At 50.7% G+C, this 16,576-nt stretch overlaps 1 protein-coding gene across 1 annotated transcript; it reads left to right on the top strand.

Annotated features, from left to right (window-relative positions):
* The first annotated feature begins 2,118 nt into the window (after window positions 1-2,118).
* On the top strand, window positions 2,119-11,782 carry Aipl1 (aryl hydrocarbon receptor interacting protein like 1). Its single transcript, XM_051168076.1, has 6 exons — window positions 2,119-2,214; window positions 3,259-3,438; window positions 9,239-9,427; window positions 10,243-10,419; window positions 10,493-10,634; window positions 11,576-11,782. Exons 1-6 carry the CDS (start codon window positions 2,119-2,121, stop codon window positions 11,776-11,778), a joined length of 987 nt encoding a protein of 328 aa, XP_051024033.1. The 3' UTR covers window positions 11,779-11,782.
* Window positions 11,783-16,576: the final 4,794 nt, after the last annotated feature.

The raw sequence follows: 16,576 nt of genomic DNA, 5'->3' as shown, positions 1-16,576 counted from the left end.
GAGCAGGTGACTGGAGTTGCATTCCAATAAGGCTTTGAAAAGATTGGAGGCTGTGGCCTGAACAAGCAATGGACTACTACCCCATCCCCCACCCCTCACTCCACCCTCATCCTCACCCCCTACCCCACCCTCATCCCCCACCCCTCACTCCACCCTCATCCCCACCCCCTACCTCACCCTCATCCCCACCCCCTACTGCACCCTCATCCCCCACTCCCTACCCCACCCTCATCCCCCACCCCCTACCTCACCCCCATCCCCCACCCCCTACCCCACCCCCATGCCCCACCCCCTACCCCACCCCCATCCCCCACCCCACCCCCATTCCCCACCCCTCACTCCACTCCCATCCCCACCCCCTACCCCACCCCCATGCCCTACCCCCTACCCCCGCCCCCATCCCCTGCCCCCTACCCCACCCCCATCCCCCACCCCTCACTCCACTCTTGTCCCCACCTCCTACCCCACCCTCATCCCCCACCCCTCACTCCACTCTCGTCCCCACCCCCTACCCCACCCTCATCCCCCAACGCCCACCCCCATTCCCCATCCCCCAACCCAAGGCAGTGAAGCCTGGCCCCTGGAATCCTTTGCCCCTCCCCTTTGCCCTGTGTTCATTGACTCTCTGCAAAGTAAGATATGGAAACAGTAGCAAAGCATGAAGCACTGTGAGATGGGGCGGGGAGGCTCTTTCCTCCTGTTGTGGTTGTGCATCTGGTCAGGATGAGAAATTCCCAAAGAGAAACTGTCTTATGATGAGTCATTATAAAGCAATTCACAAGGCCACCCTCCAGGTCAGGGGTGGACACTGCAGGAAGCTCAGGGTCAGCACCCGGCCCTGGTGTGTGTTCTTTCTCCCCTCCTATGTGGTCATGGCAGACACTTTGATTTCCCTAACTATCCCTTCTGCCTCCTCAGCAACATGCCCCTTTAGGCTGCTATGTGGCTGGAGAGAGACAGAAGGGAAAACTGTCTCTACACCCCTCTAAGACTAGGATGGAAATAAGCTCCAAGTGGGGGAGCTGGCACGAAGGGAAGGCTTCCTGGAATCCAGATTTAGGCTACATCCTGTTTCTGACCAGCTAGCCTAGGTTTGTGGTCCTTTTAACCAAGAGCTTCTCATGGAAATCAAGACTTTTGAGGGTGCTGGATAGCCCCAGGGTCCTGGCCTTCCTGGAGAAGGGAACTGAGGAAGGGTGGATTAGAGACACCTGATGCCATGAAGCCATTAGCGCTGATGTAGGAAGCTTTTGTTGGTTTCTAGACAGTTATAATGCCTCCCTGTGGCAAGGTTTTCTCTCTTGGTCACAAGTCAGCGTCAGGAAGGAACTGGTTTTGTGCTCAGAATCCTTCATCAGCCTTAAGCCTCTGGGAGAGAAGCACCAGAATTTGAGCTGGCCATAAGGTGGCGCCAAACGCCAAGCTGACTCATTACATTTTCTTTTCTAGTGCCCAAAGTGGGTTCTTGGGGAGCCAGATAAGGTCTACCTGCCTCTCAGGACACAGGGCTGAGGCACTCCAAAGGGCTGGGGGAGTCCCGTCCTCTAGCCAGACCTTAGAGTGGAGGCAGAAGCTCAACGTCCCAGAACTCCCAACCTCTCTTAGTTACCCCAATGCTAGAAACCCGCTGCTACCCTCTGGCCACTTCTCCTAGACCCCAGGAGGAGAGGAGCAGAGAAATACAGAGGCGCTAAAAGGCAGAGACTGGGACAAGGTCATCACCGTAGGCACAGGAGGGGCAATGGTGGCTTTGGGCCTCCCTCTTTTTCCCCTCAGGTGGTCCCAAGCCTCTCCTGCTGCCTGCTTTCTCCCCTTCCTCTTCACAGAAACATCCAGGTACCTCTTTTGTTGAGGTGGCACAAAAGCAAAGCCACTGTGGACGTTAGGTGTCAACTGAGGGATCCTGAGTAAAGTGGATTGTGTAAGTTGAAGTCTGTAGACCTTCCTCCTGTCTTCCCTCCCTGCCTGGAAATCCTCTGGGTGTCAGCTGCTGTCCTCCACTCCGATAGGATTATCCAGGCTCGAACAGGCCTCTCTTCCTGGGTGTCAGCCGCAAGACTGTCCCCTGCTTTGGTAGGATTATCTAGGTCCGCACAAACCTCTTCCCCTACCTGCACCATGGATGTCTCTCTACTCCTCAATGTGGAGGGTGTCAAGAAGACCATTCTGCATGGGGGAGTGGGAGAGCTCCCCAACTTCATCACTGGCTCCCGAGTGAGTACCCCCAGATAGGCCCCCACAGCCCGTTTCTGTGTTACAGATGTGTTCTGTGCTCCCAGTGCATTGCAAATAGCTTTCAGCTCTGCCCTAATCCACCCAGGCAACCAGGCTGTTTTGTGTTGCAGTTTATAAACAGGCCTTTTCAGTTTTCAGGGTGACTTTAGTGTGGGCTAAGAGGAAGGGTTTGGGGGAATTTTCCAGAGACATAAATGTTGAGTAGGAAGGAGTCTCAGGAGTTGTGGTATTTGTCTCCTTGTGTTTGGTGGGTTTCCCAGGGTGGGTGAACACATCCCTGGACATTTGAACTTATTAGGGAAAGAATTCCTGACCCTTGGCTATGAGAAATGGGTGGGGGTGGTGGCGTCTGCTAGAAAGGATTGTACAAGGGGATAGTCTGAGGCATCTTAGCTTATCAGGTGTGGGTGAGCTGACACTGAGGACAGCCCTGGGAGCCTGAAGGAGAGATAAACTTTTTTTGTTTGTTTGTTTAGATCACAAGTAGGGGGATGAGAAAAGATTTGTGAGAAAGCAGGTGATGTTTATCCCCTTAGAAGTCAAACTACCATATGGGGGAGATTGGTTGTTAACCAGCTGAAAAACATCCTTGAACAAATTCTGAGAGGAGGTATAAAAATGAACCAAAAACAAGAGGCGGGGCCTTTGGAGACTTGTAGGACTCTTCATCGCTCCACTGTGAGACACTCCTAGAGAGAACCGCTCGAGGGAAGGCTTCGGGGCTCCTGACTCTGGCTGAGGTTCCGGGTTCTGGTTGAGCCAGGTTCCAGCAGAAGAAATCCTGATGACTACGCCAGGAGAATTGTTCCTCAGAACTGATATCCTTATTGTTTCATAATTGTATTCTTTAATCCTCTTTTCCTATTCTTTAGGTTAGTTGGGTTATAAGTGAGATACTCTCGGTTAATAAGTTCATAATAAAATATATTTGTTAAGGAAATTGAGCCTACGGGAGACTGTAGTGGCAGCTGCTGAAACTTGGGAGGTAAAGTCTATAATGAGGCCCTCTGTTCTGGGCACAAGGTGACCTTCCATTTCCGAACCATGAAGTGCGATGAGGAACGCACGGTGATCGACGACAGCAGGCAGGTGGGCCAGCCCATGAACATCGTCATTGGCAACATGTTCAAGCTGGAAGTGTGGGAAACCCTGCTGACGTCCATGCGGCTTGGGGAGGTGGCTGAGTTCTGGTGCGACACCATCGTAAGTAGGCTGCACGGCTCTTTCTCCATTCAGTCCCCTCATTTTCCCCAGAGCTTGTCCAGGTTCAGGAGGGTTAGTATAAAACAAGTCTCTGCAGGCGAAGCCTCAATCCCTGTTCTCTGTCGTGACAAACATGGCACCCAGCCCTTCAGACAAGGCAGGCCCCAAAGTGACGTGGCTCCACCATGGCTCTGGGCCACAGACGCATGTGGAGAAGGCCCCTCTTTCCTTTTCTGGTCAAGGCTGTAGATCCTGGAGACTTGTGCCATTGGGCACTTTTTTTTGCCCTCTCCCTACTTCTGCCAGCTCTGTGGCTCAGTTCCTATTTACATCAGTCATAAGCCGTCTTTACGGCATCTTGTTTTGTGATTCGGAGAGACAAGTGCTTCCTAGAGAAACTTCCAAATGTGTGCATGTCAAGGAAAAACTTGTGACGCTCCTGCCACCTAGGCCTGCCATTATCAACTCACGGCCCTATCTTGTAACCTCTGCCCTCCAGGGCACTTCCCTTCCTCATCCCACATGATACTGGAACCTTCCAGACATCGTACCAACTCATACGGGAACACTAGAATTTGAGACTTTAAAACTATCGGACATTAAAAAAAACACAATCACGGTATCATAGTTAAATCTTCAGAAAACCCATTTACTGCCTTTTTAAAAGTATGTGTGCACATGTTTGTGTCTCTGTGTGCATCCGTTCACATGAGTGCAGGTGCATAGAGTTCTCACAAGGTCAGGAATGGCTCATGGAGACCAAAGGCAAGAGGGGTAGTTCTAAACTAACATATCACAGAAGAAGCCAACTGGATGAATTTCTGAACTAACAGAAATGCATTTTTTAAGTTAAAGGACATTAAGATAAAAAAAAAAAATTATAACACTGGGACTGTTGCAAAGAAAAGAAACTGGGCTCCTGTGCACTGAGGAACACACAGGAGTAAGGAGTGGCATGCCGCCCCCTACTGGTATAGGGTGGGACTGCAGTCTGGCCCTATTAAAAGATGCATGACCCAACAATCAGGCTTTTAGCCTAAGGGGCTTGAAACAATTCTAGTTCTTTCTTTCCCTTCTCCTTCTAACCCCTTTATTTTTGTGCAGGGCCTCATGTGGCCCAGGCTGGCCTCAAACTCCCTGTGTAGCTGAGAGTGACTTTGAAGTTATGATCCTCCTGCCTCTACCACCCAGATTTGAGGGTTACAGGTGTGTACCACCACATCTGGCTTATGTGCTACTAGGGATCAAATCCGGGGATTTGTGCACATCAGGCAAGCACTCTGCCAATGGAGTCCCACCCCCAGCCTTTGTTTAAAGTCACGGATATCTCTATGATCTTCTCTCCGAGGGCCCCACTGTGCCTGCCTATCTCATGCAAGATTGAGATTGATGGGTGAGCTCAGGTGTTGACAAGCCGAGCTGTCCATCACGAAGCTCCCCCTGGATTTTCACAGCGGCTGGTGGATAGATACTTCTTATTTCATGGGGAGCTAATGACCTTTTTGAAAGAGCAGTTTGGTAGAGAGATGGATTGCATTTGAGATGAATTCTATTAGTGTGGAGTGACCTGGAGAGAGTCTCTCTTCTCTTGCGACCCTGTCTTCTCATCTGTAAATGAACAAATGGCACGTTGAAGGCTATTTTGGAAGTCACAGGATATGACACAAATGAGCAGAAGTCGTAGTATGTATAAGGCGATGAAAAGGCTGAAGCCATTATCTTGAGCTAGAAGAATGTTAAAGACTCACCCCTTTATTTTACTGGGGAGCCTTACTCTGAGAAAGATTCTGCAAGAGGTAGTAACCTGCTCTGGTCCAATAATTTGAAGGGAAGGCTCCAAGTGGGATCCTTAGCCTTCTTTTTGGGTCATGCATCTTTTAATAGGGCCAGACTGCAGTCCCACCCTATACCAGTAGGGGACAGCATACAACTCCTTACTCCTGTGTGTGCCTCAGTACACAGGTGCCCTGTATCTTTTCTTTGCAACAGTCCCAGTGCTATAATTTTTTTTATCTTAATGTCCTTTAACAAACAAACAAACAAACAAAACAAAACAAAAAAACAAACACATTTCTGTCAGTTCAGGAATTCATCCAGTTGGCTTCTTCTGTGATATGTTAGTTTAGAACTACCCCTCTTGCCTTTGGTCTCGGTGAGGCATTCCTCACCTTGTGAGAGTCCTGTGTACCTACTTCAGGCTTTTTGTTTTCTACAAGGCTTTGTCACCAGCAAGAGCCTCCCACCTCCTCGGGTTTGCCTATTTGCTAATGTGGTAGGCTGCATGAACAGGAGGCTGTCAATACAGTCTTGATTAGGTGATTGATCTGTTGTTTGCAAAGCCCCACGCTGCTGCTCCCTCCAGGAGCTGTCCCACGACTCTGTGGTCTTTTGGACACTTTAGAAGTCATGCGAGATATGCATCTCATAGTTGGTAAGTCTTAGTGACTGTTGGCGTTCATGAATGTGCACGTGAGCCGCTTGTCTCCCTACATAGCCATACTTTATCCATCTGTGTGTCCACCCACCTACCCATCTAATCTGGCATGGGTTTATTCATCCTTCTCTTCAACCAATGTCAAAATCTAGTCTTTCATCACTAAACCTCCTGCACATCCATCCATCCATCCATCCATCCATCCATCCATCCATCCACTCTCTCATCTATCCATCCATCCATCCATCTACTCTCTCATCCATCCATCCATCCATCCATCCATCCACTCTCTCATTCATCCATCCATCCATCCATCCATCCATCCACTCTCTCATCCATCCATCCATCCATCCATCCATTCATCCATCCACTCTCTCATCCATCCATCTATCCATTGCTGAATTAAGGTTATTTTTTCTGTGCCCCCTCTTGCTCCCAAATAATGAGGCTGAGACCCATTACTTTTATTACTAAGCTTCAAAGCACTGTAACTGGGCTATATATAGTCTCTTCTACGCAGACTATGCTAGCCTGGCCTGCTTCCCAGCCCTGTGCCCTGTTACCTGCCCTCTATTCTCGCCTTCTCTGTTCCTCCTCCATCTTTGAACTCATGGCAACTCCGCATGGCTTTCTCTCCTGTCTTCTTCTCATCCCCGCCACCTGGGTCTTCCCAGACTAAGAATGGAAGTTCTGCCTACTGTCTCCTGTGCCCAGTCATTGGCTCTTTAGCTTCTCTATTAACCAATCAGAGATAATTGGGGAGCATTCTTTACACAATATTGATACAGGAAATTCTTCAACAATCATGACAATGCCCATGTCTGGACTGCAAACTGATCTCTGGGCACAGAAATCAGCACCTGAACTCACAGTGTTCAAGACCAACCCCAAACAGTGCATCCATCCACCCATCCACTCACTAGTTCTACCCAGGTCTCAACTCCATGTTCACTCACAATCAAGATTCTTCATTTTTGTTTTTGTCTGTGTGTCTGTGCATGTGTAGAGGTCAGAGGTCATGACCAATCTTGAATGGCCATCATCCTCACCTTCCACTTTGTTTGAGACAGAGTCTCTTTCTGCTCCCTGCTGAGTAAACCAGGCTAGCTGGCCTGTGAACTTCCAGGGATTCTCCTGTCTCTGCCTTTGTCTGCCTGCAGGACCGCCAGGATTATAGATGCACTACCTGCTGTGCCTACTTTATGTGGGTTCCAGGGATCTAAACTTGGGTCCTCACACCTATGCAACAAGCACTTTCACCTGCCTACCATCTCCCTAGCACCCATATTATACTTTTTTTTTTTAACCACTATCTCTATACCTTATCTTATTTCCTCTTATCTACCTATGATCTCTTCTTCCTCCCCCCTCTCTCTCTTCCTTACATTATCAAGCCTTTACTGGGCATGTGATTTGGCCTGTTCTCTGTGTTAGGAATGGTACAGGTTGGTCTCCAACCCTGGAGGAACTGAATTCTGGAGGAGCAGACTTTTAGCCCTTTAGAGTGTCAGGCATCCAGGGCAAGACATAAGAAACGAGGGCAGAGTGCTTTGGGGGTCACAAAGGGTTGAAAGCTAACTGCTTTAGAGTCTTTGGGGACTTCTTCAAGAAGGTGACATTGAGTTGGGTCTTGAAGAGTAAGTTGGAGATCACATGGTGTGCTGACTAGTTTTATGACAACTCGACACAAGCTAGAGTCAGTTTGGAAGAGGGGACCTCAATCGAGAAAACTGACCTGTGGAGGCATTTTCACAATTGATGATTGTTTTGGGAAGACCTAGATGGTGCCTCCACTGGGTTGGCAGTGGCAGGATATTGGGCTTTGAATTCCAGTACAGCTCTGCAGTCACCTGTTAATACCCTGTGTTTAAACCCTGGCAATATAGCTGGATGTGGTGGTGCATGCCTTTAATCCCAGCACGAGGGAGGCAGAGGCAGGCAGATCTTTTGAGTTCAAGGCCAGCCTGGCCTATATAGCAAGTTCAAGGACAGCCAGAGCTACCCAGAGAAACTCTGTCTCAAACAAAACAAAACAAAAACAAAAACCTGAAGACAAAACCAAAACCACTGGTAACAAATTTAAAAACCAGATCCTCACACTCAACACACTGTGAAGGAAAGTGAGAATCAAGCTGGGATCAGTGGATGTGGTCTGTGACACGACAGGGGACATCTTCCAATGCAGACAGGGCCTTGCCCCACACCAGACTCTGGGCTCAGAGCAAAGAGGAAACCATGGCGCTGGGTTCCCTGGCCGGCTGAGTTCTCAGATGCTGGGTTCTCTGGCCGGCTGAGTTCTCAGATGTCTAGAGCCCATGGGTGACAGTGGGCTGTCCTTATAACCTGTGTCCTGGTAGCAAAGTTGTTGCTAGGCGACTGAAGACCTGCCCTGCCTGCAACATTGGCTCTCTCTCCTGGATTCTATGCTGCTCCTGAGTCTACAACCCTGGGCAAGGGATGTGACACTAGGCCTGCCAGGTCGGCAGGTGTCTAGCAGAGTACAGCCTGTGTCTGAGGTCCTGCTCAAATGGCCTCACCGGCTTCGTTCTGGAAGCAAGTTGGTGGGAGGTGGGTGCTCCCTCCCTTATCCTAGCCTTAATTCTTCAGGCATCTGCCATCTGGACTTGCCTCTCAGAAGTCAGCCCAGGGCAACTGGGCTAATCCAGGCCAGTGGGGGTGGGGAAGGTGACCTTCAGCCTTCAGCTTCTGTCTTCTCCACTAGCATCGGAAGGGACTGGAATTGCTTTGTAGGGGTCTGAGCTGGGCAACTTCACCTCTGTGGAGATGGGCTCTGAGGCTCAACTGTAAAGCCAAAGCCCAGCATGGTGCAGGCCCCGCTGAACCCTATGTTCCAACTCCATACTGGATTCCGTTGAATCAGACCAGCCATACACACTGTCACATTTGATGGCTCTCTCTGATCTGGCACATGCCTCCCTCCACTGCTGCATGCTGGGAGCCTTGGGCTTATGGGGCTCAAGGGTTCCTTGAGGGGAAGAAACATGCTGTACTAAGCATAAGGCTGAAAGAGGCAATATGTGGCTAAAGGCACAGCTTGGGGAGGCAGATTTGGATCCTGTCTGCATCATGCCTAGCTGTGTAGCCTTGAGCAAGCCTCTTAACCTCTCTGGGCTCCTGTTTTTCACCGGTAGCCCAGGGATAGTCACGGTGGCTCTTTTGATGGGTGGTCACAAGGACCAGAGGTACTGGCAGGCACAAAGCAGTTGGTACATTGAGAAATAGAGTTATTCTGATGGGTGTCCGGGGAGAGCAGGTCTCTGGTGTGAGGAGTACAGCATGGGCAGGGTGTGACCTGGCCAGCTCTGAACAGACAGCCAAGACACTGCCCCTCTCTGTCTTCTACAGCACACAGGGGTCTACCCCATGTTGTCCCGCAGCCTGCGGCAAGTGGCTGAGGGCAAGGACCCCACGAACTGGCATGTGCACACGTGTGGGTTGGCCAACATGTTTGCGTACCATACTCTGGGCTACGAGGACCTGGACGAACTGCAGAAAGAGCCACAGCCTCTCATCTTCCTGATTGAGCTGCTGCAGGTGGGAGCCAGGAGGGGGAAGGGCTGGCCGAGGTCAGGAGGGATGCTGCAGGTTTCCTATCCCACGTCCACACCACATGTTTGTCTAGAAAACAAGAGGTTGGTCGGGGACCCCAGCAGAATTGAAAGTTGCAGACACAACTCCCCACTCCAACCAAAGGAAAAGCCCATGTTTGAAAACGGAGCTTTAATTTCATTTTTGAAGCATTTTTATTCAATTGGTCATCTGCTTCCATTTCCGCAAGATGCAGAGCTTTGCAGCCTCTTCCTTGGTTCCTGCGGTCTGTGGGTTTGGGTTTGGGGTCTGGCACAGTGATAGATCCTGCGCTGATCTAGAAGAGCCATGCTCAAGGTCAAGGCCAGGTCAGAACTCAGCTTATGACGAAGGCTGAGGCTCAACTTTGAGGCCTGTATGGGGAAGCAAAACTAAAAAAGAACAGCTGTGTCTGTGCGCTGAGCAGGAACATTCCTTCCAAGATGCTCTTTGTAGATACTACCTGTTTGTGCTTTATGATGACAAATTCCCGCCAGATGGCAATAAAAGTGTCTTGTGCTAACGCAGTGAGTACTCATGACAATTTCCCAGCCATTGAAAGTAAACTCTCCTACAGAAAGGAGCCTTTTCATAATTTACCCCCAAGGTACTGACTTGCTCAGAGCAGGGCTTCTGAGCTTGTTGCTTCCTTGCTTGGTCTTGACCAGCAAGCCTGACTCTGGTGTGGTGCCTGCCTGTGCGACATGGCAAACCGCTCTCAGAAGGACATTGGGGCCATCTTGTCTGGTCCTCGACTGGCTAACATGGAGCTCCTGGCCTAGGTGGAGGCCCCGAATGAGTACCAGAGGGAGACCTGGAGCCTGAGTAACGAAGAGAAGATGCAGGCTGTGCCTCTCCTTCATGGGGAAGGCAACAGGCTCTACAAGCTGGGCCGCTATGACCAGGCCGCCACCAAATACCAGGAAGCCATCGTGTGCCTGAGGAACCTTCAGACCAAGGTGTGGGGCTGCCTCTGGCTGGGTGGCCTGGCATGAGCCTTAAGCAGCTGGTGGCTGAGCTTCTGCCCCACAGGAGAAGCCCTGGGAGGTCGAGTGGCTGAAGTTGGAAAAGATGATCAACACCCTGGTCCTCAACTACTGCCAATGCCTGCTGCGGAAGGAGGAGTATTATGAGGTGCTGGAGCACACCAGTGACATTCTGCGACACCACCCAGGTACAGCCCTGGCGGGGGCGGGAATCGGGTAGGGGCGGGGATGAAGGAGTGGGAGTGGGGGTGGGGGAGCCGCAGAGGGGTAGGGCGGATAGGGACAAGCCAGGCCCCAGCCACCTGCAAAGGCCTCAGCGGACCTTCCCAACCCTGTGAGGCATGCAAGGAACCTTGTCTTCACCCAGTGGATTTCCCCAAGTCTGCAACTGCATTGCATGTGCTTCTGGGTGGGTAACAGCATATTTTTTGGACTATAAGACACACCTGACCATAAGACACCCCCAGTTTTCAGAGCAGTAAAACGAGATAAACAGTAAAAACTAGCAATCGGAATATAAGGCGCACCCTAATCCCCCTCCCCCGTCCGCCCCCACTTTTTTGGGCTGGAAGTGTGTTTTATGGTCCAAAAAATACGGTATTTGTTTAGGGAGGTGTTTGTTTCAGACTGAGGCTGGCTATTTAGTCAAGGTTCACTTGGAACTTATGATTCGCTTGCCCCAGCCTCCAGAGCTCTGGGCTTTAGAGGTGTATAATACCAGGCTGTCGGGAGGTGGTTTTTAAAATCTTATTTATTTTTATGTTTTTCAAATGTGCATATGGCTATGTATTCCATGAATCTGGGAGTAGCAGCCAGGCTTTGAAAGGAGGCCAGCAATCTAGAGAAAACTATGAAGTCGACACTGTCTCTGGTAGTATCTGAAAAGGCATCTGACTAGAGTAACAGCACACGCTGGCTCCATGCACTAAGTCCTCCACCCTTGTCACACTGAGCCTCATAGTCACCCAGATTGGTCAGGTATGAGGACAAGGTCTGATGGTCACAAAGCTTGGTCACGCAGTGGAAGTGAAACTGGTCACAGGACTTGGGAAGGAATGAAGGCTGGGAGGTTCCGATGCCAGGGCTCTCTGGGGCCGGCTAGGTGGGTGCAGCTCGCCCCTCCCCGCAGGGATCGTGAAGGCCTACTATGTGCGCGCACGAGCACATGCAGAGGTGTGGAACGCTGAGGAGGCCAAGGCGGACCTGGAGAAAGTGCTGGAGTTGGAGCCATCCATGCGCAAGGCTGTGCTCAGGGAACTGCGGCTGCTGGAGAGCCGCCTGGCAGACAAACAGGAGGAGGAGAGGCAGCGTTGCCGGAGCATGCTGGGCTAGGCGGGGCGGGACTGGGCAGGGCGGAGCAGGGCGGGGCTGGGCTGGGCGGGGCTACTAGACTGCCTAGCAGCTGTGGGCTGAGCTGGTCTGAGGGCTGGGTGATGGACCTGGACACTGCTCCACTTGTTGCAGGTCGCCCCAGGTGCAGTGTCCTTGGCTACCAGGAGGCTGCCAGTGACTCCTCCGTGCGCCCATAGCCTGTAGGTCACCAGGACCTCGATGTCACTTTATTTTATTTTTTAGCACATATGATACTAAATTATATTAAGACTAATATCTGAGGGCTGGAGATATAGCTTAGTAGTAGAAAGCTTGTTTAGCAAACCTGGGGCCCCGAGGTTGATCACCAGCATACATAAGTAGGCACAAGCATACGTAAATGCTTTTTGTGGGATCCAAGTCATAGATGCCCATGGGGAGTGAAAAGCACCCCCAAAGCCCCAAGTTAAACAAAGGACACCAGATAGTTACCATTCCTTAGCTCAGGTGTAATAACCAAACTTGTTTTAAATTAAAATATTTAAAAAGATTTATTTACCTTTAACGTATGTGTATATGTGTCTGTGTGTGTACACCATGTGTGTACAGGTAGCCAAGGAGGCCAGATGAGGGCCAGTGATCCTATAAAGCTAGAGTTGCAAGTGGGTAAGAGCTGCCCTACCTGAGTGCTGAGAGCCTCTGGAACAGTAGCAAGTGCTCTTAACTGCCGAACCGTCTCCCCAGTCCCAGACTAAATATATATATAAATTAGCACTCACAGTATTAGTTTTCATTATTTGCTTTCAAGTAAAATTATTTGTTTTTAAATTCTCGCCCCATTCTTTCCATCACGCCCAGCTTTATTTTTCCTGGTATTTTTTCCCCCTCTGCCTCTATTCTGGTCTCTGTTGCATCCTCTTGCTGTGTCATGCTCCAGTGTTGATTTCAAATGAGCCCCCCCCCCCCCCCCCCGCTCCAATTTTTCCTGGGCTTGGGTAGCTGTGTTTTAGAATTTCTGACTCTCTTGGTTCTTTTTTTTGCCACTTAATAGTCTTGAGACATAGAGCCCCTCAGAATGTCATTGATCTTGACGGCTCTGGGTACACTCCCTGAAGAGGGTGACAGTGCCAGCACCCACTGTGCCCCTCTCTCCCCGAGGGGGTGTGTGCACTTCGTTTCCCATTGTGCTCATCGTTAACGTCCACCTTGAGCTCTGCGAACAAATGAGGTCTCTGCTTGGTGCTCAGGTTCACTAGGAAATCTGAAAAAGAAAATAATCAATAAACAACATTTACATGATTGTGGCTGTGCCAGTGTCTTCCCCTGCTGGGCTTTGATTGCACCTCCCCCAGGTCACCAGGAGGAGGATGCTCCTGGAATCTAGGGGTTTCAGTGTCAGCTCTCCTAGCCTAGGCGACAAGGTGGCTCATTTTTAATCCGCTAGGGTCTGAGTCTCCTAGACCACCTGTGTTCATGGTGAGCAGGAGGCAGGAGAGGACAGAGGCAGGGACATCGTGACCTGCGGAAGCACAGGGAGTGGTGTCTTGAGGCCACGGAGCCCTTAATTGTAGAGCGGTAGGAAGGACAAAGGACCTTCACCACCTCCCCAGCAGCGCTGCCCCTGGAGAAGCCTGGGTGGTACACACCCCCAAAGCGCCCGAGTCGCTCTGAAGCGGACAAGACACAAGGACCGATGGCCCCAGACTGCCCTTGCCTCTCCTCCTTCACTCGCCCCCCAATCTCTCCTCTGTGCTTCCCCTTTTCTTCGACACACTCTCTCTTTCCTTCCCGGCATTGTTTTTGGAACTTTGCAAACCTCCTGCTTCTACTGGGATAGCAGGCATGGGACTGCCTAGCATGCTTTTCTGTGTGTGGTGTCCCCTCCATTGCTTTTCCTTGTGCAGACTGAGAAGATCTCACCTTGCTTGTCAGTATTTACGGCTCATAGCTTCCCAACATGACCGATGTCCCAAAGCATCCCAGGGCCCTGCTTGGTCCTGTCTGGCCCTCTTAAGTGGAGAGTGTCTCTTCTGATGCCACAGGACATTCATGAACCCCAAAACAAAGAAGGCCGGGGGCCCAGAACACCTGTGGGCTACAGTGGGAGGTCCTATTGTCACTGGCACCCGAAGATGAGGAGGCAATGGAAGTCCTTTTTAGCTCACTAGCGCAGAGGTCATGCTGCGGAAGTGGCAGAGATCTATCGGTCCAGGTGCTTGCCTGGGCCTTCTTAGTGCTCTGGAAACAGTCTCCGATGAGGTCCTGGCTGGAAGAACTTGGGGGGTGGGTGTGTCTCACAGGTAGACTTCAGAGTGTGCCTTTCCCAAAATCTAGCCAGAGGGTGCCTTTTCCGAGAGCCCAGCAGGGGGCAGCAGATAACAAGCAGCTTGAGGTGCCTGGGAGGTGGGGGTGGGTCTGATGGCATCCTCTGTCTCCTTTGACCACCCCCTGATACCTGCAGAGTGGTCACAGCTGAGAGACACTTAGAACCATAGGATGGGGTCACTGGAAGACTAGTGACCCAGGGAGAGCCTTTGACATGCTGGGGAACGGAGGCTTAGAGACTGGCCAGAATCAAACCTGGTAGATCCCAGGGGAGCACTCAAGGTTTCATGCTACCTACTAGAACTTTTTGTGCCACTCTGGGCTGCTCAGCAGCTGGTCCATGCTGGGACTGATGCATTAAGAAGGGAGAAAGAAGAGAAGAAAACTGTAAAACTCAGCCGGGCGTGGTGGGAGGCAGAGGCAGGCAGATGGCTGTGAGTTATAGGCCAGCCTGGTCTACAAAGCGAGTCTAGGACAGCCAAGGTTAACACAGAGAGACCCTGTCTTGAAAAACCAACCAAACAACAACAACAACACAAAACACACACACACACCCAAAACAAAACAAACAACCCAAAACAAAAACCAAAACCCCTCAAAACAACAACAACAACAACTGTAAAACTCACACAGTGACTCAAGTCAGTTTATCAGTAGCCTTCGCATGGGAACAGTTAGGGAGGCCTACATGGGGGTGTCTCAGCCACGTATTAATCCTCCTAAACCGGAGTGGGCAAAGATCCAGTGACCAGAGAGTGGTTGTGGGAGTCATGTGCGTTTCTCTCATCCTTTGCTGGCATGTTAGGCCCTATAGCTGCAGAGAGGTACTACAGAACAGTGGCTGAAAATGACACAGCTCTTCTGGTTCTGAGGGCAGAAGTCCTGGGATGGGCCAGCCTGAAGTCCTCTGTCTAGACTCTCCTGGGGGAACCTGTCCTGCCTTTTTCAGCTCCTAGAGACTTCTGTGTTCCTTGGCTCCTGGCCCCCTCATCCCTGTCTAAGCCAGTAGGAGAGCATCTTCCAGTCTCTTTGTCCTCACCTGTGTCTCTGACCTTTCTGTCTCCCCCTTATGGGACATTTGGTGTGATGCTGGGCCTACCTGGATAGCTCTGCAGATGGTCTCCACCTTGGCACTCTTGCCCTGACCATACTTTCACATGTGGTACTGTGTAAACCATATGCAGGCTCTGCAAATGGGAACGTGGGCATGATCGGGGGCATCACCCATCTCAGCACAGTGAGCGTCATCATCAACCATGCTGTGTCCTGTACATACACACACACACACACACAGAGAGAGAGAGAGAGAGAGAGAGAGAGAGAGAGAGGGAGGGAGGGAGGTGGGCAGTGCATGTGGCATGCTCAGAATTTCCTCTGACCTCTAGATTCTTCCAGCGCAAAGTCAGGGAATCTTGGGGTCATCGTGGCTTCATGATGGTCTTAAGGAAGCAGTGTCCAGTATTGCTTTCTCTGACAGCTGACATCTGGACTCTCCGTCCCTAGACTTGCCAGGTTTTGTAGCTGGAGGTGCCATATCGAACTTTACCTTGACCCACTGGCCCGTGAGGGTGGCATCACATGGAAGCCATTTGGAGCTCTGCCCTCTCCCTCCCACCTCGTCCCTGAAGGCAAGCACTTACGCTTATTTCCCATGCCCCGAGTCTGCGCAGCTCCTGGCCTAATTTCGACTGCTCCGTCTCTTTCGCTGTTCTCATTAGTGAGGGACTATGATGAGCAAGGAATCTCACCTTCCCTCTCACCACCAAGTGCTTGCGCTGTCTCAGCAGTGTCAAGGCTGCTGGCTCCCATTGTCAGCACTACTGCAGGGCAGAGGTGGGGTACATGTGTGAGTCATTGACATGTCTCCCCCGGGTGAGAACCATGGGGGGCACCCTTGAAAAACTCATCTCCGTACTGCCTGTTGCAAAGACCCCTAGAAACTTATTAGTTCAACACTCTGACGTGCAGAGGGGGGAAACTGAGGCCCAGCAACAAGAGTCTAAGGTGGAAGTAGAAAGTCCGGCAGGTGGCAGGACAGGGCTGGAATATTTACTGGCATCTGGTCTGGTGTCATCATCTCTATAAACTCACTCCTGATTTTTAGTTGCTTTTTCTTTTAACTTTTTTTTTTTTTTTTTTTAGATGACAGCATTTTTATTTAAGTTTCAGATGTCATTGTTTTGTTCTTGCAATGCTGGGGATGAAATCCAGGCCTTGTCTATGCCGGGTGAGTGGTTGGCCATTTGTAGCCATAGCCTCACCTTTTTTTTCTTCCTGTTGCAGCTCGTTTTCCTCTGCTCTGGTGGCATTTGAGAATTTTCTTCTATTACTATTTTCGTTATTTATGTGTGCCTGTGTGCATGTGTGTGGGCATGCATGTGACACTAGTGTGGATGTCAGAAGACAGTTCTCTCCTTCTGCCTCGTGGGTCCTCGGGATCAAACTCAGGTTGTCAGGCGTCAAGGGCCTTTTCATATTGAGCCATCTCAGTGGC

This window comes from Acomys russatus, chromosome 25 (assembly GCF_903995435.1).
Source record: "Acomys russatus chromosome 25, mAcoRus1.1, whole genome shotgun sequence".
Classification (NCBI taxonomy): Eukaryota; Metazoa; Chordata; class Mammalia; order Rodentia; family Muridae; genus Acomys; species Acomys russatus.
The sequence above is the reverse complement of the archived record's forward strand: the minus strand, read 5'-3'. Positions and strand labels throughout refer to the sequence as shown.